General features: G+C 35.6%; 1 protein-coding gene across 1 annotated transcript in view; it reads left to right on the forward strand.

Moving 5' to 3' along the window:
* ADGB (androglobin) overlaps positions 1-27,995 on the forward strand; it is a 119,070-nt gene that overhangs the window by 23,645 nt on the left and 67,430 nt on the right. The window contains exons 7-14 of the mRNA XM_009895541.1: positions 3,941-4,080; positions 5,378-5,464; positions 6,944-7,146; positions 8,696-8,824; positions 14,763-14,857; positions 17,356-17,530; positions 18,291-18,381; positions 21,154-21,298. Coding sequence (XP_009893843.1) covers positions 3,941-4,080; positions 5,378-5,464; positions 6,944-7,146; positions 8,696-8,824; positions 14,763-14,857; positions 17,356-17,530; positions 18,291-18,381; positions 21,154-21,298 — 1,065 coding nt within the window. The remainder of the gene's footprint in view (positions 1-3,940; positions 4,081-5,377; positions 5,465-6,943; positions 7,147-8,695; positions 8,825-14,762; positions 14,858-17,355; positions 17,531-18,290; positions 18,382-21,153; positions 21,299-27,995) is intronic.

Here is a 27,995-nt window from a genome sequence, read left to right on the forward strand (position 1 = left end):
CCTCTCCTTTTGCATAAAACGTGATGGTTAGAGCACTTATCAAGAAGTGAAAGAACTGTATGTTCTTTTTTTCTCAGCTGTTAAGGACTAAAACTCCCAGTTTCTGCAAGGCAGGTTCCATGACAACAGCTTTGACTGCTCTGAAAAAACCTATGTCATGGGACCAAACACCAAAGGGTGACACCTGGATTCTTTTCCAAAGTTTCAGCATCATTTAGACTTTACACTGTCACGTGTTTAACTTGTATCTCCCAGTTTAATAGAGGTTGCCAAGGCACTGCATATAATTTAGTTACAAATGGAAAAGAAGATAATCCTGGTGTGGAACTTTGTAGTGAAATACGAAAAGCTAGAATTTGACTTTAGATAAATTCAATCCAAAATATGGTATAATTAATTAGAAGAAAAGGCAATTAAATATTAAAAAAAATGTTTGAGGGAAATGGTATGTTCAACATTACTTCATGTCCTTAAAATGCGATGAAGTAATTGAAAAAAAAAATTTGCTCATTTTGCTTTCTGGGAGAATGTGTTATTAATATGTATGCATGGAAAAAAACCTCATACAGTAAAATGGAACAACCAAAGGCTGAATGAAATGCAAGAGGACAAGACGAGAATCAGGAAAGAACAACCTGGAGGGTTTTTTTGTTTTTGACCCATTGTGAAAAGCTATAATATAAAATAGGGGTCTCTGGGGAAGATGTTCTCAGCCAATAGGAGGCAGTCAAAAGACAGAGCAACAAAAAGTGTAAGAACGAAACTCTTAAATTTGGGGAGAAAGAGGTTTTGTGAGGACTGTGTTTGTGAAAAGCGCTGATGTGGTGGTTAATAGAAGGGTTTGGAAGATGGACTGTAATAGTCCAGGTCAGAATACTCAAGGACAACACTTTTAAATGCATAACAAAATGAGACCAAAAAATATACCAAAGGAGAGGAAAAGTATATATATATATATATAATTTGGTGAATAGTGAAGAGATTTTGTTTTCCTAATGGTCCTTATGGCAAGTCTCCAGTTTACCCTTATTTGAGATAATTAGTGTTGCTCTACAAAAGGAGAGGTCACAAACTTCCCATCTCACAATGTTTTTAAAACCTCAGACTGAAGGAACTTGCATCACATGTGCAGCAGGTGATGCTCCTGGAGAGGGAGAGCAGCAGGTCAGTGCCTCAGATGGGGAAGGTAGCCAAGCTTCCTGTTGGAGGTGTGGAGAGAGCCTCGCAGTTGCATGCAGCATGTCACTTAGAAACACCTCAGCGCTGAGTTCTTTCAGAAGTCTCTACAGTTACAAATACAAAATAATTACGCAAACACTTTCATGACCCTTGGAAAATTGCTCATATTATATTTCTATGCCAGAAACCATTTCTTTAGTGGTTATAGTATAAAAAGTTCCTGTGAATAAAAGTAAGGAGGGATTTATTTTGCTTCTCCATCACCGTGTTAAATTGTTTATAAATCTGTCCGTCTTTTGGAATGAAAATAAATGCAAACAAAGCTGGGGAGAGCTTTCGAATGGCTGCACTTATGCACATTGCAGTTTGATGCGTGTCTCTTGAGAGGGAATATGATGCTGAGCATATTAATTTTACTTTAAAATAATCCTACACCATGTATTTGTATTAAGAAAAAGCTTACAGTTCTAATACAATATAGATCAACTCTGGTATCTTAAAAGGAAGTTTCATGCAGCTTGCTATTGATACACGTTAGCTACCCAGCGCTGATAAAGAAATGGGAAAGCAGTTAAAGCCAAAAGAATCTCTTAAATTTCCTGTAAGGAGGAGTACTTAGCTGATTTACATGCCTGTGCTTTCCTCATCCCTTACTACTGCCTCCACATATGGAATAACTTATATTCATACAGGGAATACGAGTTGTATGAGTTTGAGAAGGCAGAAATGATGTTGCCCAGGTTCCTCAGCAGAGGACATTACTCTGTGTGTGAATTTACTGCTGCAGAGGTTGTGTATGCATGTGATAAAAGACTGCATTTTAAAGCAGTTAAAAGAGTTATAAGGGTGGTTTAGTTTCTTTGTCACTTTTGTTTTGGTTTTGTTGTGTTTTGGGCCTTTGGGTTTATTTCATTTCTTTTCCTCTGGTTGTACAGCTGTATTTCACAGAAAGAAAAATAGGGAGGAAAAAAGAGGGTCAAATGGTGGAAAATGAAAGAAAATGTGCAAATGAGAAAAGACAAATATCAATAGAGATAGAGGAGAAACGGATTTCACAGGAGAAAGTGGAAAATTAAATGAAAAGGAAAAGAAAGCACAATGGAAGAATAATGAACTGGTTTCAGTAAAATTCTGTACTGAGTCCTGATGGGATTGTTGTCCACCAGATCAAACCTGTGGATAGTAATTTTTCACATAATTGGCACAATATTCTTTCAGTTCTACCCCACATCCTGCTTTCACTTTGCATTCTTGAGGTTTATTGAATTAGTTTCTTTATTTCCACTTTTTCTCATCTATACATTTCTTTTTGTATCCATAAACCTTCTGCCCCACATATTTTCTTTTCTTTCTCTTGGTCTTTTATCTCCTTAAACCAGAATAATTGGTTTTAGAGTTAATAGTGAAATGCTATGAAAAGGTTATCACTGATGCAAAATAATTGCAATATGGATTCTATTGTTTATTAAGTATAAAAGGCAAGCTGTTGGTAAGGAGGAGAAATTTTTTTTTAATGGTGCTACATTTGCAAGAAATACTATTGTCTTTTAAGAATTGCATGGACAGAATATTCTGAATTAAAAAATGTCCTGAGCCATAGAAAACCAAGTATGTCCTCCATGTTTTCCTTTACTTTTCAATTTTTACTGCTCAATCTATTAAACTTCAGCTGTTACTGAAAGAGGAGATCATTTCCCTTACTAGGTCCTTTTCAAACTCGGGAAATCTTAAAAAGTTAGTTTTGGCTGTCAGCAAACAGTTTTTATCCAAGAAAACTATTCACATATTTTATGTTTTTTTGAGTATCATATTTTTTATCTAAAACACTATTCACCTATTTTATGCTTTTTGAGTTTCTTTGCCATATGGCCTAAATTTGTTTTCTTCTGAGATCTATAGATCTCACGTAGAGTTAATTGATGGGCCTTTCAGATTGAAGCCACAGTTTAATTACAAGAATAGAGCAGTAATTTTGTCCTCTCTGATAATGTGTGGTGAACATTTAAGTGATTTGGTCATTCAAAGTACTTGCTATTGCCCCACTAATTCCTTTGCCTCTCATTATGTCTCAATCACTAGGATAGAAACTTTTTTGGAGAACGGTAGGGAAGATTATTTTGTGGGATACTAGCTCAATTTAGTAATGAAATATCTGGTATTGGAGACATCAGTGTCTTTTATTATTTGTTTCTTATCCATTAAATATCGATATTTGTTACATTTGGTAATTTTGTGTTGTTTCCTGTAGTGTTTTATAAGGTAAAATCTTAATGCTTTCCAGCAAACTAACCACTGCAACCATCATCCCGAGGTAGTTCTTGGGAAGCAAGGGGGATTACTTCTATCACAAGTACTTTCCGGACTAAGACCTTAAAAGAGGCATTTGCAAAACCTGTGTCTTAGTTAAACCTTTTTTTTATTTATTACTGTTTCTCAGACATCTGTCATGGCAGCTGAAGAAACAGCAACAAATGCATGCATTTGGACTACATATACGAGAGGAAATATATCTGGAAATAGCTGCAATTAGATTAATCTCTGAAATAAATAAGTCAGAGCAGTAATAAAATGCAATGAAGACTGTTTCCATGCTTCTCAGATATTAAATGAGAACTTCCTTTAAAGCCATCTGTAATGTAAATCAAATTACCTTAGAACTGGGTTCTTGGGAGAGCATTAAAAGTTCTCTTATATACGTGTTCTGTTTCCAGCCCACAAACTCCGTGTTTTCTTTCTTTCTCCCCAAACTCCCCTATCACAGGGATGTTGGAGAAAGATCACTGTGGATGACACTATGCCTTTCAATGAAGAGGATAATTTGTTACTACCAGCTACAACCTGTGAAATTGAACTTTGGCCGATGTTGCTGTCCAAAGCTATTATTAAGCTGGCAAATACTAGGTATGTTTGGTCAGCTCACTTTCAGTTTGTTTTGTGAAGTCACATGGAATTTGCAAAAAGTTGTTTTGGTATACCTGGGAAATATATTTTGCTAAAAAGTTTGTAATGACAAATATACACTTTTCTGAAAGGTGACCCAGCAAATCAGTAAAGCAAGGTCCCCTGGAGCTCCAGAGGGTGCAGTGTTTCCTTTTTACATGTGCGTCTGTACATTTATGCACAAAAAACTTAGCAAAGAAACTGGAGTGCTCTCCCTGTTTGCTTAATCTGTTTGCTGTTATTCCTAAAAAGCTTCACATGCAGTTTTCTGCCAAATGGAAATGTCCGAGAAGATTTACTGAAGTTTTGTCAGCCTTAACTAGTATTGACTTAACCAGTATTGAAAATGGAGTATTGTAAGCTGCTTTTGATGCTTTTGCTACAGTTTTGCTGTCATGGGCTGTATGTTGATCCACTTCCCTAAAACTGACCTGGAAAGTCGAAGGTGCAAATAATTGACAATTATGGCCATAGATTCCTATGAGATGAGCAATGAACGCCAAGTGTTTGAATGACTGAGCTTCAGAAAATAATTTAAAACACTGATATGGGTAGTCAGGCTTCCCTGTTCTGGTCATATCAGGTTATATTTGTTGGAAGAGTGATCTAAAGTACTTCCACACAGGCCAGGGCCTTGCCTAGAGCTGCCCGTTAGGAAACTCTTTTTGCAGGAAAGTGTTTGAAATACTGTGTTTCTCCAGAGCACAAGGCTTAGTCATGGCCCAGCGCTGGCATCTTTAGCCTTGGTCTTCTCAGGATCTACAGACAGAAATCTCTCCAGAAAGTAGGAGACTTTATCGATTTGAAAGAGTGGAGGGTGGTACTCTGGAAATACAGCCAACTTTTGCATAATAACCTGGGAGTTAGAGCAGCTGCTCAGGAAATGTAAGTTCTAGATTCATATCCGCCTGCTAGCATGAGGGATTTCAAACACACATTTCCAACCCTGCAATAAGGGGCTTTACTGTATGCGAGTATACATAGTATGCTTGCTGACAGTGTTGAAACCATGCTGTTGTACTGGAGGGAACACTAAAATAACAGGCCCGATGCAAAGGCATAAAAACAAATTTGACTTTGTATACTAGTAGTCAGCAGTGGGTTCGAAAACTCCTAAAATTGCAAATCACAACTTGTTTTTCAGCAAGCCATTCTGTTTATGTATGGTCTTGTTCCTACAGAAAGCAATGTAGGCTACAGAGTTTACTGTGAATTTAATATATTGTAATTCTGTATAATGTATGTTTTTGTCTTACAGTATACGGGAAACTGGAAAAAGAGAGTTGGAGGAATTTACAGTTCTACATACACTGACCGGATGGATACCAGAAGTTATTCCTCTTCAGTAAGTTCTTCTATTAAATAGTTTACATATTAGTAATTTAATATTTAAATCTACTGGCATTATGAAAAATACAGCTGATCCCTAGAAGTCTTTCAGCCTTGAGAAATGTGCCTTCAAGGAATGCAGTTTTATTGTGTTTTTCTTTTAGGTCATACAGTTGCTTGTAAAGCCATTTATCATGTTAAGCTGATGCCTGTTCTTTATAAAATTAATTTATTTTTAACCAATATTAAACACTGGTGAAAACAGGGTTAGAGATATCTATGCTTCATGTATTATACGGTTACAAAATGTCTGCCAATAATAATAGTAACTTTATATCTGAATGTACTATAGAAAGTATACATCATCAATTTGGAAGTAATCAAATATGGTGTTTTCACCTTTTAAATTGGAACAGTAGATATGCCTTTATTTCCAACCTTTTTTTTTCTTGTTTCCTGTGTGTTTTAAGTCCGTTTTGTGGTTTTAGAGAACAGGCATTCTAACTTTCCAGGTTGACAATCTTTTTACTGAAAGAATGGCCAGGATGCAGGTACTAAATATTTAATTTTTTTTAATGACACTTTTTTGCCTTTTGATGTATACATTTTAATGAATACACATAAAACAAATAGTTTTGGTTTATATATAAATTATTCAGATGTAGTTGTTTATTTATAACAGTATTTCAGTAGTAATTAAGTTCAGTCAAAGGCTATTTTAGCCCTTATTTCAGCAATTTTTGTATCCCAAGCTATGCTTGCAATTTAGGTTTTTGATATATTTGTGGCTTGCAGTAGTGTGTGTCTAGCCCACGGACTTAGTAACCTAAATTTTGTTTCTTTTTGTAATTAGTTTTATGATTGCAACAGCAAAAACCAGTATTTACGACTATGGCACTTACTGCAAATAGGTTATATTCTGGAATAAGAAAATGTGAATACCACAGAGTCCTTGCAATAGTAGTATAAGATAAGCTATTTCAGATTATTTCTGGAATCACTGAGTTTCTGTGAAGAACCAGTATGACTGCAACTGTCATGTCATGTCAAAAAGCTGTTGCAGCTAGTGGAATCGGTGGAAGAGGCATGGAACTACCTGTGCTGAAACAGTTAGGAAAACCTAATTTGGAAGTAACTTTGAGAAGGCTTTTAATGTACAGAGCCAGAATCAACTTATTATACAGTGTACTTGCAAAATTGTCTGCAAATTTCCCTGCTGCGACTTTTGTCTCCTAAAATGCTTTAGAAAGGATGCTTCATTTACGTGCTTCTCTAACCACCATCTCTTTCTTTATGGGTCTGTCCATATTCTGTTTTTTAACAAATTGGCTGATACACAAAATCAGGCAAGTGTGTTTTATTTACTAAAACAACCTAGTAACTTTTCTAAAAGTTGGACTGTCAGTTGTAGTATAGTGTTGTCTGAATGAAAATCACCCTTTCTTTTCTATATGATTATATATCATTGACGTATACATGTGTTTTTTTTTCAAAGGCCTGGATACTTGGACAAAGTTTGGAGCTTTTTGAAGGAGATTGTGCCAGAATTCAAGTTGCCAAATAAGAAAACTCCAGAACTTGGTATTCATCAGTCAGATACAAAACCTAAAGAGACCAAAGTCTCAGAGTTAAAAAATGAAATTTTATCTGTGAACAAGCAGTCAGATAAACCTGAGAAAGCAGATAAAATTGGCAAAGGTCTGTAATTTTAGATAATGTTATCTTTGTAGGCCGAGCATAAATAAAATTAACATAACCACTGGGTTTGAGTTTGTATGTCTTTATTATGCCACATGCAAGTCTGTGGGTTTGTTGTTGTTTCACTGAACACGTTGCAATGGTGTAAAATTTAAAAAGTTTTGTTTTAACTATTGATCTCATTAGAAGCAGTACTAGTCTATTGTTTTATGAAAACAGCTTCATTTTATGGCAGAGATTGGTTCAGCTCTGTGTCACAGCCATTTCTCTAAAGACTGGTTCCTTGCAGAGGGGTAACAATCAGAGAGGTTACAGTTTCCCCAAAGCGTGATTACCTACAGAGGGTTCCGACAAGTACATTCTAATGACTACCTGCATTTTTATTTATAGCAACTTTTCTGTTTATGCTACTAGGTATAGGTATTAATTTTCTTCAACTGCTAATCCTATTTACATTTAAATGAAAAAAACTTAGGTTTAGAAACTTATTTGTTCTGATATATTCTTTAGTGTTTATATTTGAGACTGAGTTTTCTTAGTTGCTGTTTTTAACTTGGAGGCATGAATGCAATTTCACAACGCTTCTAATGTCTTTGGAAAGTGCAAATCATATACTACAATTTCTATTTCTTCCTAGATTTAAAAAAAAAAATCCCTGCCTTCCCCACTTTGAATCCAAAATACTAAGACCTAATGTCAAAAGTGTTGTAAAAATATTAGAAAAGGCCTGGCTCAGGGGGTATTCTCTCTTCTTAGGAATTTTTGCTGTCATTTTATGACCCACCCAGCAGTGTAGTAGATATTTCAGTTTGGAATGAACACGTACAGGGACGCAGCCACTGGGAACAGCACTGTCATTCGTCCAACAGGGTTCTGTAATTTATTCCCAGAAAACTTTGTAAATTTAACCCTGACACGGAGTTAGAAATTCTACTAGTAACTGAAACAGCTAAGAATCAGGGAAGCGTTATGTTACAATACAGCTCTGTAATCTCCAACTGTGAGGCTACAAGGTCTGTTCAGATGCTCTATTAGTGTTTGGGATTTTTTTTCATTAGAAATGTATTTTCGTATAGTCTAAGTTCTAAGGCTTGAAAGAAGGTTCTGACTGTGTGAGACTTTTTTCTTCCATGTACATTGGGAACCTATGCCCCACCTATGTTAGATTTTTTTGGAAATTACTGATGCACATGAGCAAGGACATGAAGAAAATATTGGACACAGTGCCAGGCATTCAGGAATTCCAAACATTATAGTAGCACATGAGCATTGTGCATTAACTGGAAGGTGGGACTGAAGCCTTCCTGGCCCCTTCTCAGTAAATCTGCATTTATATCGTAATAATTATTTTTTTCTTTTTTATTTTTCTTTAAACTGAATGACATTGGCTCTTTATTGTATCTCAACTCTTCTGACTTCAAATAGTTTGTGGTTGCTTTTTCTTTAATTTATCTAAAATGTCATTAAAGCATTTACACAGTATGAGACTCTATGACTGAAAGTTTGTATCTGAAAAAGAAACATATTTAATCTTTATTTTACTTAATAGAAAAAGTAGAGCAGAGAGAAATTGGAAAGAAGAAAAACAGAGAAGGAGAAAAAGAAAAAAACAGGTTAGCACGTCAGTCTTCACAGATGTTGGCAGAAGCCCAGCGTTCTCTTCAGGCCTTAACTGAAAGTAAGTCCTATTCTTTGGAAACTAAAAATACAAACAGGACATATACGCAAAGCAAAGGGCTTTGCATTTACTTGGTTTTGAACTTATTTGCGGGGAGGTTAAATTACTAATTTTTTTTAAAAAAATTGCAGTTCTAATGCAGGCTGCATTACAGACTGAAGTCATTCTAACCTATTAAAACCCTGTAATTTATATTAAGAATAGTACTGCAGTAAATTTTGTTTGATGTCAAAAGGTAAAGTAAATCTATGCAGAATATTTGGAAGTTGCTGGCCAGTCATGCAGGACCAAGATTTGTTCTAGTGGTAACTGTCTTTCTGTATTGGAAAACAAAAACCACAAAAAAAATTCTAAAACCAAACCACCAAAACGCCCTTCCTCTCTAATAATGAATTTGTTCAATATCTACTTTATTCGTTAAATTGTGATTGGAAAAAACAGGAATGCTTCTTTCTTGAAGGGCAGGGGGGAGGGAGGGCAGAAATATTCATTAGAGTTCCCTCCGTAATTTAATTGTTTAATAAATTTGTTTCTTTTATCCTGGAAATATAATTTGATGAATTTATTTTTTGTATTGATACATTCATGATAGCATAAAAATAAATAAATTCTTGCTTTGTGCCTTTAAATTTAATTTATTTTTTTAAAAATACAGTTTAAACAAACCACAACTAGATACTAATCAATCAATAAGAAATATCATGCTTACTAGTATAAGGTATAGAAAATCTCCAAAACTGTACATTAAGCTGATTTGCTTTTGCCATTGCTTATATTTGCGTACATGTAGCATTTCCATATGACGAACAGAAGAAAACATATTTATTAACTGGAATATTATCTAGTCGCAAATCAATAGGTGAGAATAAGCAGAGCATCTTTCTTTGGGGAAATAACTACAAAGTAAAAACGTATAGCAAGAATGAAACTCATTATGTAAATCGGATTCCTGCTTCTTGATTTAAATCCTGATTAAAATTGGTGGTTTAAATAATTTTAATTTAATTTTTATCAATCCCATATTGCTATTTGTCATCAGCAAATGTATTAATTTGAATTCCTACCTTATGTACTACTAAAGGAGTTAAACATCAGTAAATTTTCAAATGTTTCCTCTAGTGGTAGTAGTTGTGGAATAGAAAATGACACATTTCACATGAATATAAGGAACGTGATTAATACCCAAGCATGCTGTGGGGAAAAGAAAGCAAAGGTGAAGCAGAAGGATCAAAGTGGTGGTTGTGCATAATGAGTGAAAGAGCATAAAAAATCATCAGGGTGTGTTCCCATTTGAAGAACTACATGACATTTTGATCTTTTTTCTGCCATTTAAAGCACTGTTTTCTGAAAGTCGGTTAGTGGCCTGTGAAGAGGTTATTTAGAAAGATTATTAGTTCAGGGTGTAAATACAACGGTCAGAGAACCTTTTTCCTAAGTCTGAACCAGAAAAGAGTTCTGAGAAAGAGTAAGAGGTAGATATCTCACTAATAAACTTGATAAAAATATGAATAGAAGTAAATGTGGAGATTGGAAAGTCAGGAGACTGTAAGGTATGGAGCAAATTTAAGATTATTAGACTGAAAGGAAAAAAAAAAAGGTAACTGCAATTTGAAATAATACTGAATTAAAATGCATTTTTGTTGTGAGATTGTAGCCACAAGAGAAAGCTTGCAGGCTTTATGAGACAGATGGTCTGCAGAGAGTGGCCCAGGATGGTAGTACCATTGTTGTACATAAAGTAACATCTGTAACTGGGGCTAGGTTCAAAGTCATGCTCCAGAGGCAGTAGCTGTAAAAAGTTTCTGAATTGTTCTTGGGAATTTTGTAGCAGTGACTTTTACTTAATGCAACAGCTTTTTCTTCTGTGTTTTTGTTTTGGTTTGTTTTTTTATAGTTTTGGGCTTTTTTTAAATGTAAGTGGCTTAAAAAGTATTTAATTTCCAGCACCAAAAAAAGTGCTTCTTTCCCTAAACTGCAAGTTTTTACTTTACCTATTGAGTGTGAGGACATTAAGGGACTCGTTCTTCTTTCTGTGGCAAATATGAATTATTTCTAAAGAGGTATTTAACTACTCTTGATATCATTTATATTTTACTTCTAAAATGGCAAAACTTTTTGTATTTTTTGTGTTGTGTATTCATTGTGTTATATATTCATTACCTTGTTTAGTTTCATACATATCGACATGCCAGTTATTTCTAAGTATTTGGAAACTTCTCTTACAGGCTTTTGATTTTGTGTGGGTTATAATGTTGTGGTGTATTGATGCTGTCTGGCAACAAAGCCTCCACCCAGTCATTCACTCACACCCCACCAGTCGGGTGGAGCAGAGAATCAGAAGGACTGAACCTCTTGCCCACCCCCAGCATATTTGCTGGGGCAGCAGAGTGAGAAACAGAAGGATTTCATGCTCAGCAATATCTGATACCTTGGTGTGTTATCAACACAGTTTTGGTCACGTATCTAAAACACAGCACCATACGGGCTGCTCTGAAGAAAGCTATCTCCATCCCAGCTAGACCCAATACAAATGTATAAATGTAGTTCTGAATCACTTGCACATTCAGATCAATGCCTGCTGCACGCCCCAAATTCAATATGAGTTGCAGGATCCTTGAAGCATTGAACCTGTTTCTCTATTCATCCTATTGCATGGATCCAGCAGAATAATGAGCCCTTCACCTGATCAGTCAGGGCTCTTCATGAAAGCAAACAGCTCTTTGGTCTTATGGCTTATCACCCAGCCGGTCCTTGGGAAGCTTTTGTAGACAATTCATATGTTCCTCCTGGCCCATTTTAGCACACAATCTGCACTTTTCCACTCATCAGCCTTTTCTTCTAGTAATTATTTCTCCTTTCATACCTAGGGACTCCATTCATTACATAAAGAGTTTTTATGATGATATGATATGAGCTAACTTGTTCCTGTAAAGAGCCACCGCGCCACTTTCCATCTATGTTTCTAGACTAATGATTTTCCTAATAATTTCTGAACTGCTGGAAAGGGAATACTATTCCATTGGAGAGAGCACTAGCCAGGAATTTGGGAGTTTGTTCTACAAACCAGCCATTTATTTTTGCTGTCTCATTGTGCCTTCATACCAGTTTTGTAATTAGAGATAATAATATTTTCTATGCCACAGAAGTGTTGGGAGATTATTATTATTATGTTTAAACACTACAGATCTACATGTATAACTTCAGAAGTGTTAACCATCAGAGTCAATGAGATACATAACACATAACTGTAAAGTTCTTTTCATTTTTCTTTTGCCTATTCAGAAGAGTTTTCACTTATAAGTAGGGACCAGAGCCTAATAATTTGATCTGTTTTTTCAAATGCATATTATCATTCTGCAGTATTTATGTCGATTTGGAAAAGCACATAGGTCATTTTTCTGAACACTGAAAAAACACCCTCCAATAGGCAAAGCTAATCCATGCCTAACACAACAGCAGAGGTTAACATATGATCTGCACACCTGATAAGAACGCTATTGAAAGCCAACTGAAGTGTTTTGGAAAGTTAAAACTCAGCATCAGCTCTTGTTTGGCAAATAAATATTTAAGAGAAACATTAAGATACAGTGAGAAAATTCTTTGCAAGTCTTTAAAACCTATGATTTCTTTAAAAATAAAAACAGTTAAGAACTATTAAAACCAACAATTTTCATTCCTGGCCTTTCTTTTTAAGTGGCTGGATATATATATATGACATGGATCAATTCAAATGATACTTTCCCTTCCCCCAGGGACTGAAATATTTGTTCAGGTTGCATAGTACTCACTCTCTGTAAATGAATTTGCAAAGCCGCAAATGTGAAAAATAAGCAGCGACAAGGATTCAGAAATCTTTAACAAAGCACCTCAGAATTCTTAAATCCACAGTGATGGATATAAATAATTGGCTTTACTGAATCTAACTGGTTTGTTGTACTGTATGTCATAATATTTTTCATCTAATAATACAGTTTTATCAAGGCTATTGGTTTTAACTAGTTTCTCCAGATGCTGAATTCACTCTCATCAACAGCATACTTGGTGGCAAATAATCTGCGTATATCCTGCTCATCTTCTGTACAGTGAAAAAGAATCAAATAATGTATTATTGTTAAAAGGTACTGGCATAATGAACAAAATCTTTCTAGTATTGTAATCGTATTATTAAAGTGAATATGGTGTGCCTGGTAAATCATTTGCATGCTCTAATAAGTTGTTCATTACTGTTTATTGTCTGCCCTGCAGACGTTTGATTTCACAACCCATCTGGACTGAGTATGACAGCTTTACATTCCACCTGCTATTTGATTAAATACTTTTATTTGAGAAATACTTCTCACAAAGAATGAGATCGGTGTGCCTTGTGGCATGTACTGTTCTGTAATGTGTAGTACATCATAGCTACGACTGCTGTATTTGTAACAGATCAGATGTGTCAGTAGCAACTGAGATCAAACCTAGATTATAGCCTGGCTTTTGAATAAGTTGAAACCCGCAGCTAACACAAGAGCTGTGGTTAACACGGGAATCACAAGCACGCAGTGAGAAATATTAAGTATCCACTGGAAAGTAACTCTAACTTACCATCAGCTTATATTTAATTGTGAAGTTGAATTTCTGGATGAATATTTAAGATGCAGAGATATCTTACTGCTTTAAGAAAAAAGCCTTGTGTACCTTCTAAATAAGTGAATCTTAAGGTCTGAGAAATTGTATTTTCCAGCCACTTGCTGGAACATCTATTTTTCCTTTTCCTTTCCCCTTTTTCTTTGTATGCAGACAGCATTTTTTAATTCCATTTCACAGAAAATACCTATACTTAGAGCAACTTCCAATTGAACACTCAAAATAGGTAAAACTAGGAAGCAATTATCCTATATTTGAGGTGGCGCTGAAGGGAACAAGGAGAAAACATTGTGAAGAAAAACAGGTGTCACAAGCTATATACAGAAATCCTGTCTTCACGTGCTTTCTTAAATGACTAAGGAAAAATAGAAAAAGATGTCCTTCTTTTTGAGCTGACTTTTAAGTCAAACCACAGACCTACATTTCTAGTATTATATTTTTTAGACTTTTAATTTGCCTACAGCATGAGTGAACTGCCTGTCAGCCAGTCAGCCTTGGTTTTTCTTCATCATTCAGGAATTAGTAAGGGCTTCTTTCACAGATACAAGTATGAGATGATTGCGTGGTTGCCTAGTGCAACAGGGGTAACAAAGTGAACGTGCCCCTGCTTTTATGCCTTGCCTTTGGCAGAATTACATGAAAACAAGCTTCCATGAGCCAGGTAGGATAAGAACTGTGGGGTCACCCCCTCACACTTTCTGAAGCAGCCATCACTACCTCCATTTTCCCATCTCCTTGACAGAGGTAAGAGCAGTGACCCTGGTTTACGAGCACTCTGTTTCTCAAACTACTTATCTCAATCTTCATATCTATTGGCAGGAGTGGCCAGAGCCAGGTTTTTGATCCTTTTGTTGGCAAGATCAAATTTTGCTTTCACAGGTGAGAAGTCTTTGGCTAGTGCTGACCAATCACCGTGTTTTTACTTTATCTACCCAGACGATGTGTATCGTGTTCTTCATGCTAGTATTTAGTATTTTCAAAATTTGAAGAAAAACAAAAGAACAATGGTGAGAGCTGTCCTATAGTATTTCTAAGTCGCAGTTCTGTTATACATTTGTGTAAAAGAAGTAAAATATCCAAAAGTTGTTGATGGTCTAAATAGGCAAGGATTAAAAAACAATGTGGATTTTCCATCCATGGCTTCTTTTCCAAGTACTTTCCAGTGAGCTCTTGTTTTGACTTGACATAACAGTCAGACAAAGAAGAGAGTAATAAAATTAAGGCAGACAAAGCAGAATAATTTATGGAAAAATAGAACAACGTTTATTTACTGTTTACCCTGTTCTAAAGCATGTTAATATTTTCTCTGTAGAGTCTTCTGTGCCAACCCAGCCAGAAATGGCCGTGTATGCTGGCTGTATACCACTACATTTGTTTGAAGAGGATATTTTTTCATTAGGGCAGATGGTAAGATTCTATGCTGCCAGGACAGGAAAGCATTACATATTTTATTATCAGGGTGTTCTATTTTGTAGCAACTACATTGTAACAGAAATAATAAAGTTATTATAGTGAAACAGTCACCAAGTAATCACTATCAGTTACATTTACATTTCGGTACTTCTGTATTCTGATCATGCATTTTCCTGCCACAGCCCTGCTCATTTTTTCAGTTTTACTCCACTTTCCTCTGGATCCCAGGAGTTGAAGTCTCCTGGGAGAGGCTAAATTTGGACTAGAAAATGCATCATCATGCGATACTTCTGAATGGAAAGACTAATTATTTTAAGGGCTACTTGAAAAAACATGAATTTCAATTTTTTTCAGACTAGAATTAGTGACTTCTCTGATATACATTTTCTGATATGTTGTTCTATAAGAAATAGCATGTTTCTATCCATTTCTATCATTGGTGTTGTAACTGGTGAAAGCAGCTGGAGACAGTGTAGCACTTCATGCAGCTTGGGTAAAAACAATGCTTAAATTTCCACTTAGTCACTCACACTCTACAGAAAGGTATTTATAATGCCAGAGCAGGCTTTCTTGAGTTGATTATTAATTAGATTTAATTTTTGTGCTTTTAAATCATATTTATGATAATTAGAACATTAAAATTTAAGCTGCCTTCTCATAAAACTGATAGGCTTCATAAAATAAAGAAATTTCCAGAAATGGTTTGCAGGTGTTGTGCTTTTCTGCTCTTAATTTTCACTATTTTCTTTTTAAAAATTGTGCTGTGCATTTTATGCTGTTTTGAAGACTAGCTTGTTCTCTGTGATTTTATTTTTATTTATATTAATTTTGGGTCTCAGACAATATTATTGCTAATAACAAGCAATACCAGTCATCAAACAGCAACCTGGAAATGGTGACGTAGGGTTATATCTTTCCTACTACCTAAGGCTTTGAGTCTCAAAATTAGCTTCAGTCTGTTAGGGTACAGGGGTTGCTGAAAAAGAGGCATGGGAGGCCAAATAGGATGAGGCAGATGAATCTATATGACTAAAAAAAGTATTTTAGACTGATAGAAAAAAGGAAGTTGACAGAAATTAAATAAAGAACTGTAGTGGATTTCTTGTGGGCCTCAGTTAAAAGAGCTCATTTTCAAGCTTTCTTTGGGGGCTGAGAAGTACTACATCTATATAAATAAAGTTTGGAAGAGTGGATTCATTGTTTGGTATAAGAGTTTCTCCCTAAATTTGGAGGGAATTTTGTCATTGGTTGCAGTTGTGGCAGAATTTCCCACCAGAATTTTTGCAGTATCCTTTTTTGCTTTACTTTCTACTGTGTATGTCCTTGGATTGATGTGGCTTGAATTTAATTGTCTTAAGTTTGCTCAAATAAAATGAAAAAAATCAATAGCTGGGTCATTCAGGTGTGTTTCGTACTCAGCAGCTGACAAGTTCTCTTTTATGGGACCTAGCTGGTCGTCTTCAAAATCCTTTATAATCTTGGAGGTTTTAACTGGCATTTCTAAGTTGAGTATGTGTGGACCTGGTCACCACTCCTGTAATATATCTTTATAAACGCAGAGATCAAATGGGGCTGATATATTCCTTGTGTACCTTAATGTGTTTAATTTGATTGTCTCCCTTTAAAGAACCCCAACTACATTATTCTCTACAGTTTTTAATTATAGAACCTCAGGAACATTTGACAGTGAGCAGGAGCAATAAGAGACTTGCTGATGAACATGTTCAAGAAATAAGTTATGGGTGATTTATTTAGCAAGTGAAAGAAGATGTATTTTTAAAATAAAAAGGATGTACAAATCTTATAATAGAACTTTCAGTAGTGAAAAATGTTAAGTACTGGACTATTATTATTTTAATGGGAAGAGCACCACTCAATGTCCACATTTAAAATTGCTCTTAAGTCTATTGCTAAGGGCTTTGGTATATGCGTCAATTGTAGTGCCTTTAATGTGTTTTCTAAATTAGCCAGCAGATAAAAATCTTAACTTTAATGATGTATTGCTTCAAAAAGATACTACATTAAGGACATTTCACAAGTTATCTAAAAGACCAGCTGCTTTTAGATTTCTGCCACTTTATAAATTCAGCAAGAAGTAAGGACTTTTTCCTCAGAAAAAAATATTTTAAAATCTTTATTTAAAACAAAATGTTTTCATTGTTGTTTTCTTACATCTTCATTCTGCTTCACTTACAAGTTTTCTGCAGCACCTAAAAGAATATGGTTATATAAATAAGTTGAAAGAAGTGATGAATCTGTTATGAAAAGTAAAATCTATGTAAATGCTCCTAACTATTCAGTTATACTTTTTCTGCTGAATATCAAATCCTATTTAGAATGTTTTTGGATAGCCTTGTCAGCAGAATGATTTTTGCTTCTTTTGTTGTCCAAGTTGTTAGATGCTTTTGTGTACATACTGTTCTTTTTTGAGAGAGAGATACAATGAGAAATGAGAGCTAACCCCAGTGAGATTATCTTTCTATGTTTCATAGGCTGATTCTTCAGAGAAGCTGAGGCAATATGGGCTTTCCCACATATACAGCCATCCTGTCCTGATTACTAGAACTAGGTCCTGTCCTCTGGTAGCACCGCCACAGCCACCACCAATTCCTCGTTGGAAGCTTTTCCGTCAGAAAAAGGAAACTGTTGTGACATCTGAACCTCAAGGTTTGTCTACTCAAACCTCCAAAATAAATTTGTAATTACATTTTAATTATTATAAACATTTTCAGAGCCCTACTTATGGTCTGTTAGCTTAATTTCCATAGAACTTCCCTAGGGATTACTCTTTTTTTTTTTTTTTTTTTTTGCCAATTTTGCATTACTTCACCTTAGCCTTATTATTTCTTAAATGCTTTGAGAAGTGTCTTAATTTATCTCTGAAAAGGCACTCTACTGGAGAAAATGAAGAGGGAGAGTTATCAAAGCAACGCAGAAGCTCTCTGATGCAAAGCCATGAAAGCTTCTGAACACCTTTTAAACCTTTAAAGTACGTGACTAGTCCTGCTGCAACAACTCATTGTTCTAGGGTTTGTCTATACTGCACAATGGAGTTAAATGCATGATATGAGATAGCTTGACTATGAAACTGTTAGAGGCATGCTAGCAAAATATTTGGGGATCAGAAACAGAGGAAATTAGCAAAGGCAGAATGTGCTGCCATAGTTGTTCTGAGCTACCTTGGATGATCTTGCATATATGTTAAGAACACTTTTAATACCTTGCAGGCTGAGCATCAGAGTGTTAATTCTTTCATATGTCACTAAAGCCATCCCTTGTTTTTCTCTTCCATTCAAGCATACGTGATGATACTTGGAGAATAGAATTATTTAGGGGTGATGAATCCACTAGGGAAATTGTTTGCCAATATTATAGTATTAAATATTTCTTATGAATATATATTTAACAAGTTGCTGCTTTTTTCCAGAGACTGTGGTAAAGAAACCTGAAGAACATGTTGAGATTGCTAGCCTGTTTTTTAATTACAAATTGAATCTTATCCCAATACCCACAGACATGTAAGTATTCAATGTAGTTTCAGCCTTAACATCCTATCGTTGGTCCATTTCACTGTGAAACCACAATGACATATGTTTACTTGTGTCACAGGGCAACACTGCTCAATTCATGTAGTTTAAAGCACATCAGGATCAGACCGCTCTCTTGTTCTATTGATGTCACACAATTAATTGTCAATCAGTGAATTGTACATTTAGGATCAGTATCAGCAGTACACAGATAAACCACTATACCAGATGCTTGCAAAATGTTAATAAACACCTACAAACTTCTGAACGCCTTTCTGTAACTAATCCCCAAAAATTCTAATCACGCTCAGAGAAATACACATGCAATTATACGCTTCCTCCTGGCATTCTTGGTTACGAGCACACCTTCTCTTTAGGGAGTGCAGGTTCTTCTACTTGCACACACCTCCTGTTGGAGATGCAAGTTGGGATGCTGTAAACTTTATATGCTGCTCCCTATAATCTGCTAATCTATGCACTGGTGAGAAAGCCCATCAGCAGGTGGGCATGCACACACCTGAGCGGTGAGTCCCTACTTGTCACACCCTGTATGGATAGTCCCCTGTTTGGATGCACACTTCTCAGGGCATCTGACATGGAAGGGCAGGGAAATCTGTCACGCAAAAACACTTTGCCTTTTTCTATACTGTGGGTGCAAAGATGTAGGATATTCAACAGAGATAGGAATATTCTTTGATATCTTTCAATTATTTCCTCAAACTACAGGTCTTTTTCAATCCTTGCACATAACGAGGCAGTCATGGACTGGCCAGTCAGTACTTTCATGGGCGTCGCGTATTTGGCACAGAGTAATTAATGTTAATGTTTATGAATAAAACAGGCTATTCTCTGTTCATTATAGTTGTTACAAGAAGCTTGAGAGTGCAGGTGAAGCAGCTCATGCTCAGAACATGACTTTATATAAATGCCTTGTGTTAAAGACTGTTTGGAAGTCCTATAAACCCCTGAAAACCAGGGTATTTAAACAGGGTGTCTTAAAGAAGTTTCAGAAATTGATGTATACACCACTTTTAGTCAATGTTCAACGTTCAGCGTAATACTTGCTCACTGACGAGAAAAGAAGGATTACCATTAAATTTATTAAGTCCTTGTATTTTTTACTGTGACCCACTGCATACTACGTTACTGTCAGGCTTCAGTTTATAATGTGAACGTTTGGTAGACAACTGCTAGAATTATTAATCTCTTCTCCTTTATTCTGAATGAGCAAGCTGACAGAGGAAGCAGTGAATGTATCACATAACAAAGTGAGCACCAAAAGGTTTATGTTATTTTGGAGGATATTTCTTTTTTCCAGCCTGACTGCAACAACAGTTTGTAAATTGCTAGAGGTGTGTTTATTTGTTTAAGGTGTGTACACCTTTTGTTACATACATCTCTAAGTAAACTGAATAAATTACATACTTGACAGATTCTGCATTTTGTTCATCATGATTGCATGGGTTGATAATAAACTAGTTGGATTTTTTTTTTGGAACAGCAATATTTGTCCATGGAAGAAATGACCTTGGAATATCCTGGGATATTCTGGGAATATCATTGTTTTGCTGATACAGCTGCATTTTACTGGTTAAAAATACATTAAATTACTTACTGTGTGTTTTCAAATAGTAGCAGCAAAAATACATAAAAATACTCTAAGCAATATCTATTAATAGGTTATTAAAAGAATGAGAGAATAAGAATGAAGATTTTGCAGTATTTGCATGTTAACATATCTTATATTGGGGTTTTTTGTATTTAATGGATTGCTTCATGGTCAACTTACCGCATTTTGTCAAGGACAGTTTATTTAATGTGCTAAGTTTCCATGACAATCAGCTCATTTAATCTCTTGTGATTTAATTAACAGGTAGTCACCAAAAATATGTAGCAAATATTAGCATATCATTAAAGTAATATAGCTGCCTAAATAAGATAAGGGACTTAGATACACAATTGGGACTGAAACAGTTTTTAATCTCTTGCTTTTATTCTAATAAAATCTTCTGAAAGAGTCAAAGGGAAGATAATTGTGACTGTGTTACTGCTAAAGATATTTCATTATCGCAATCCTTAAGGGGGGTTAGATAACACATGCTTACATTTTTCTCTGTTTTTTATTGCTGCAACAGCACAATTAGGTATTTATGTCTAATTGGCATGTGTGCAACATTGTTTTGATCTTGTTCTCTTAGTTCTCTTAACAAGTAACGAGTTATTTTTACGTCCATCAGTTTTTACTTTTGCCTCCACTCAAAGCAACGGAGCTTTCTTATACTCTATCCAGAATAGGCCTTGCACAGGTTTCCTTGGTTATTGTGTGTTTTAGCTGTCTGGTAGCTATGGAGACCCATTTTGAGGGAAAAGACAAAAAACTGTTCTGACACAAAACACTTTTTCTTGCCCTACCTCTCTTTAAGTAGCACACATTACAAAATTTTCTTGTCTAGGGACTGTAGAAATGTATTCACTTTTGACATTATCATCTAGTTTTCCTCAAGTGACTTGGGCTTTGGTTTTTTGAGCATTAGATAAGAGGGCAACAGTTCAGGTCTTTCAAGCATAGATATGTGTGTAGTGCCATACCAGTAATGATAGGAATATATGTAAATATATTTTTTGTGCTGCGCTATTAAGCTGCCAAAATATAGGAGGCACAAATTATTTTGACAAAATTCTGTTAAGAATAGTCGTTATGAAGGCTGTAATTTGAGAGTAAATGTATATATTAAAGTTTTTGAATTTTCTTTTATTATTTAGCCACTTTCCACAGTCTACCATCAAAAAAGGATTTAATTCCCTATCCCGTCTCCCTTCTGTTACTGAAAGTGATGAAAATGTAAACGACAGTAACGTGGATATGAATCAAAGTGGAAGACACTCAAATGCAGAAGATTATTCTCAGGTAATGATTTTCCTAACTTTTTTAACTTGACCTAGTTTTATATTCCAAAGGGTAGTGAAAGGCAAAATAGAAAATACTTCATACTTAAACATAGGCTTTTAAAGGCTTTTCAGTAAGCTTTTTTTTTTCTGCTGGCATTTAAGTAATTTCCCTGCTCTCTTCACTTTATAGCTATATTGGTGTGTACTAGGTGGAAAATCTTTCCTAATGCTTTTCATTTTAACCTTATTTTTTTATGATTTATTCCTCAGATTCTAAAAGTTCTATTGCTAACACTATAAAATATTTTGGATTTGCTCTTTAAAATCAATTTGATAGGAGAGTCTTAAGAAGATGGTCAGGGGTCTTTATAAATATGTATTTACTTCATGGATGAATGTTACAATTTGTGTGTATTTCATCTACAGTGCAGGATGTATCTAGGTATGTGGCTACTTGAAAAATGTAAATTTTATAAACGGATGCCTTAAAATGGCATCCTCATTTGATTCTTAATTGAAAGACTTCAGGCTAGATCTAGAAAAAAAGATTAGGCTTCAATGCTGAGCCTGCCTGCTCTTAAATTTCAGAAGCTTTGCCTTCTAAGTGAATTCTCAGCCCTGAATTAGACGCTCAAGCTTCCTGAGCAACACTGTGAGAGAGTGACATTCATTCAAACAGGTTCACTAAATGCAGCACACTGACCATAGTTTGCCCAAGCTAGCCAAGGAAATGCTAGTTACAAGGTAGAAGTCTCCCAGAACCACAGCATGGTAGGGGTTGGAAAGGACTTTTGGACATCATTTAGTCCAACCCCTCTGCCAAAGCAGGTTCATCTAGAGCAGGTTGGACAGGAGTGCATCCAGGTGGGTTTTGACTATCTCCAGAGAAGGAGACTCCACAACCTCTCTGGGCAGCCTGTTCCAGCGCTTTGTCACCCTCAAGGTAAAGAAGTTTTTCCTCATGCTGAGGTGGAATTTCCTGTGTTCCAGCTTGTGCCCATTGCCCCTTGTCCTGTCGCTGGGCACCACTGAAAAGAGTCTGGCCCCATCCTCTTGACACCCACCTTTTAGATATTGATAAGCATTGGTAAGACCCCCTCTCAATCTTCTCCAGACTAAACACACCCAGCTCTCTCAGCCTTTCCTCATAAGAGAGATGCTCTATTCCCTTGATCATCTTTGTAGCCCTTTGCTGGACACTCTCCAGTAGTTCCCTGTCCTTCTTGAACTGGGGGCCCCAGAACTGGACACAATACTCCAGATGTGGCCTCACCAGGGCAGAATAGAGGGGGAGGATGACCTCCCTCGACCTGCTGGCCGTGCTGTTTGTAATGCACCCCAGGATACCATTGGCCTTCTTGGCCACAAGGGCACCTTGCTGGCTCATGGTCAATTTATTGTCCACCAGGACTCCCAAGTCCCTCTCTGTAGAGCTGCCTTCCAGCAGGTCAGGCCCTAACCTGTACCAGTGTATGGGGTTATTACTCCCTAGGTGCAGGACCCTACGCTTGCTCTTGTAGAACTTCATTAGATTCCTCTCTGCCCAACTCTCCAGCCTGTCCAGGTCTCACTGAATGGCAGCACAGCCTTCTGGTGTGTCAGCCACTCCTCCCAGTTTTGTATCATCAGCAAACTCGCTGAGGGTACACTCTGTCCCCTCATCCAGGTTGTTGATGAATATGTTGAACAAGACTGGACCCAGTACTGACCTCTGGGGAATACCGCTAGCTGCTGGCCTCCAACTAGACTCTGCACCGCTGATCACAACCCTCTGAGCTCTGCCCTTCAGCCAGTTCTCAATCCAACTCACTGTCCACTCACCTAACCCACACTTCCTAAGCTTAACTGTGAGTCTCCAGGGTAGTTATCCAAGATAAATAAGATGAATCTTACCCAAGTTCAGTGAAACATTGTTACTAGGATGATTTTGGGCAGTTCTAACTACTGTTGTTTTTTCTCCTTGTTGCTGATTTAGGGTTTTTTTTAATTGGTGTGTACCTTGTTATTTACATATGCTACCAAAGTCTGCTTTTAAAAAATGCTCCTTGTAATATTTAACTCTTATATGTTGAACAGAGAAAAAAGTATGCTTTCAAAGAGTTTCTGGACACTGAACTATTTCACGCAAAGTATTTTGTATAGGGAAATAATTCACAGTGCAGAGAAATAGAGACTTAAATAGTCAAATAAACAGAGTTCCACTGAAGCTATTTTATTTGCTCAACACCTACAAAAGAACCCAACTTGGCAGTGCCAATATCTCTTCAATTTCATATTTATTGCAGTTAACACTGCTCATAAGAGCATCTGATAACATTTCTTTATTTGACTTTAGGAAAATTGGGGTAAAAAGCGGTCTAGACAATATATAAATGCTTTCAATGAAGCTATACTCAAAATCTGGATCCAACTTGATAAACCAATTATACTTTGGGGAAAATGTAGTCTGAAGTTGTAAATGTTTACTACAGGTTTCCCCTCTACATTTATTTGAGTAAAGAATAAGCACTTCTTCCGTGTTTGTTACATTCAATATGATTGCAATATAGAAAATAGTTTAAAAGAACCTATAACATGTATTCATGCATAGTGCTGCATAAAGGAAAACAGCAATAAAGTCCTTATCTGCACAATCCGTAGCAAAGATGACCCAATTATTTTAAAATTTCTACTGTTCTTTTCTGGGACAAGCTGATCAGTATACTTGAGGATAACATTTGAGACACTTGGTTGATGTATAGTGACTGCCTGTAGGGTTACAAAATGTTCTTGAAACCAAAGCCATACTGTTAAGTTTACTATTATGTATCTTAATGACTAAAGAAAACATAATCTAGTTTAGTGGTTTTGGTATAAAACGGAAATAATTTTCTATGTAATTTTTGGAGGGCCTATTTATATGCTTCCTCTTTAGAGTGTACTGTAATGCCATTTTTGTGTTCAGATCTGAAACTCATTTGTTTTAAACTGTTCTATACTATTGTGTGTATAGAAAATACACATGTGTGGATATAGTTATTGGGTATTTATTAGTTTAAAATGTAGGTACTTCTGTAGTGAAGGAGAATTCTTTGCAACAGAATATATATTTAGCTATTCTGTATTTTGTATACATTTTATAAACAATAGTTTAGTAAGTACTTCATGACCTTTTTAAAGTCTTTTTAATAATTGCAATGTAGGAAAATCATTACAAAAGCAGCAGGGTAAAGAGGAGCTGTAAGTAGCATCTTACAATTTATAATAATTATTGTTTGTAAGACTTCGGTCTCTCTAGATGTACAAATATAGATTTAGTTAATTGCAAATTAATAGACGTTTATGTGCTGGAAGCATTAAAGTAGTTTGGAACATCACTTTGATTTTCTTCCTAGTCCAATAGTGTAAGAACCATGTGATTGTAGAAAGCTGGTCTGTCACAGCAGGACATGCAGTCAAGGAGAGGCAAGGGCAAGTGAGAAAATACGAGAGAGAGATACTGATAAAACTGGAATGGTTGGAAGAAGACATGAGTATGACTTGGTCTGAGGGCAACCTGATTCAGATATGAAATGTAAGAAGTCATGAGCAGCTAATTAACTTATACTTGAACCTTACTTTTGCTTCAATTTAAATCTCAGCTGAAAAATGCTACGCCTATTAAAAGCTGCAGTATGTAAGTAGGACTGCATTTGTACACAATGCAAAATAAAATAATGTTTTTAACTTGCAAAGCAATCTTTATTTCACATATTGAATCTTTTAATCAACAAAATTATGTGGATACCGCTGGGAGATTCATTATGGGAGAGCTTTCTTTCCAAAGTTTTAAAACTTAATAATAATACACATCTATACTTTTTTTTTTTTTTAAAGCAATTAGTGATTAAAAAAGGAAACACTGAAAGAGAAACTTTGATATCCCCAACTCCCTAGGTTATGGATAATTTGTAAAATTTTGTATTGTATTACACTGAGTATGAATAACTTTGTCTCCATTTTAAACTGTGATATTGCTGTTCAGGAGATGTCTGCTTTAAAACCTTTGATATAGATTAAGTAAATCTTTGGCATGCAGCAGTTTTATGCTTTAAGCTGACTGAAATTCAGTCAGCTGCTGTGCCAGATCCTCAGCAAGTTTAAATTGGCATATTTCAATTCACTCCAATGTAAACTGTATGAAGTTACATCACTGAATATCTGATTCACTGTTCCTAAGGTCTGTTGTCACAGAAACGGAGACTAGTGATAAATGAAAGACAAAATTTTAGGAGCTGAATGTACCTTCTTTGAAGAATATCAAGTTAAAAGACACGGCATTATCCCTCGTGTCCCCAAAGTACTCATGCCAAAAAATAGAAATGCTTTATTATTGATATTTTCAAACTTTTTTTTTCCCTGAATTACCCATTCCGTCTGATTTTACAGTTCTGAAAGCTTTGTGGATTTGCATTAAGAAAAAAAATTCTTTAAAAATATCTGCTTTTGGTAGTTAAATTGATCTTGGATCATACTGTTATTAAGAAAACACTTTTTGTGGGTTTTTTTTGTTTAAAAACTCCATAAAATAGTTCTTTAATGAAGAGGCTTGCTTTTATTCTTTTTCAATGGGAAGCTAAGTAATTTATATGTGTAAGGTGCATTGAAATGCATGTGAAAGTAGATTTTTGGCTTGTTCCATTTGGCTGGAAAATTATTTGTGGAATAATGGGTACCTGAATTATAAGGTTTTCAGATTTGATTTTTCCTTTAATTTTTATTCTTTAACAACTTTTGTAGTCAGGAGAAAAGCAAAAGGGCCGTCATATGTAAATGGCACAGCGTCTTGCAGTTCTCTGTAACAGTAATTTTTGGCAAACTCTTTTGAGAAAAAGATTATCCTGGAATAGTGTTTCCTTGTAGCTCTGCCATTCAAAAGCCTACTTGAATATTCTTCAAGGTGATGAATTCTTTGATACAAGTTATCTCCAATTCCATTGAGAAGCAAGCTTTTTGCCTTCTGTGTGAGGAAATTTTGAACAGTAACAGAGCAAGAAAAATCTCATCCAAATACTTTTACCTTCAATATCTACTAGATATTTTAATAGTCTGACCTGATTGCTATATTCAGAAATCTTAAGCATAACACTCTGATTTTTCTTTGTGTCTTCTTCAGTGTCAGGCTCCCTGTCAATGCTACTTTCTAGAGCAGAAGGGTTAAAATCACCACTCTGTCCCAGTGACATAAACACAATACATTTCTTCTTTAATGTTTATGTTTGCCTCATTTTACTTACTTCAGTGCCATCCTTTTCTATACGCAAACTCAGTGTTGCCTTCTGCTTTAGAGCTGATATCATGCTCTGTTGTGTGCTTTTTTCATGTTCCCCATAAACATTCCAGACTGTTGCATTATAACCTTTTTCTCCTCCTCATTCTAATCCTTCCTCTGACATATTTCATAACCCCAGTGAATTGGTATTGAGTCAACAGGAGGGCTAGGTGGAAAATACAAAACTCTCTTTTCTTTATAAATTTTATAGTTTTGAAAATTACTTCAATCTGCACAAAATGAGAATTCCCTGCTTATCTTTTCAGGGTAAAAGTACACGAGATACGAGGTACATGAATTAGAAGAGGGACTTGAGCTCTCAATTAACACATTTGTGGTATAGAAGAATCTTTCTGATGGGCCTGTAAATATCTACTCACTTACACAGATTGGTACAGCTCCAACATTAGAGACTGACTAAAACAGAAGCCAAGTTGGTAATCCAGTATTTTTAAGCCATTCCTATACCTCAGTCTGTGCACAGCTTTGCAGCTCTTTGTTCTTTTGTACCACTGCCTTTTTTTCAAAAGCCACCTCTGTTACCTTTCCCCACATCACAGCTGAAACTAGAACTGATAATCCATTTAGTGAAAACAGTGACTTAGGAGCAGGCACAAAAAGAATGTGTCCAAGTGACTATAGATGCAAACCCCTTTGATGATATAACTCTTGGGTCAACATCAAACCTAGAAATTCAATACCAGGCTGTATCTTAAGAAATATTTTAGTCATCTTTTTCATTTTGGAGGTAGATTTAAAATGTATTTTTAATTTTAAAAATGATATATTTGAAGTTTTATTCCTTCACCTGCAATTATATCCAGAGAGCTTATTTTTTAAAGATGACTGTTTTTTTCTAAAGAAAAACTGGTGTGAGAAGTTTTGCCATGCATCATTTCTACAACACAAAAGCATACTGGTTTTATAAAAACATCAGATAGATTTTAAAACATATTATTCTGTGGATTTGAATAAAATAATGACATAGTTAATGTTAGGAGGCTGAACAATACAAATGAATCCTTGAAAGTAACAAGATAGCTATACATTTATGAATTACCATTGTTTTTACAATTATGTATTAATGATTATAAAACATAACAGATGATAAATTAGATTTTTAACTTAACCAGAAAATTATCCTCACATTTTGCATTCAGATTTCCCATTGATTGCAGGAAGAACAGTAAGTAACTGAATTCTCTCTGAATCTAACTGTGTGCATCCTTTCATGTTTCACAGCTGGATCCAAGTCTTTTTTTTTTTTTTTTCTTTCATTATCAGATACTGTGGCAGCAGAGCTGACCTTTCAGACAATGTGTGTTCATTAAGGAGGAAAAATGCCTTTAGTTTCTCTTTCTGTGCCAATGTCTTAGTTGCTGTAGCTGAGGCAATAGCATAACAGGATGAGAACTTCCTTGACACT

The sequence above is a fragment of the Charadrius vociferus genome, unplaced genomic scaffold (genome assembly GCF_000708025.1).
Source record: "Charadrius vociferus isolate BGI_N301 unplaced genomic scaffold, ASM70802v2 scaffold142, whole genome shotgun sequence".
Taxonomy (NCBI): domain Eukaryota; kingdom Metazoa; phylum Chordata; class Aves; order Charadriiformes; family Charadriidae; genus Charadrius; species Charadrius vociferus.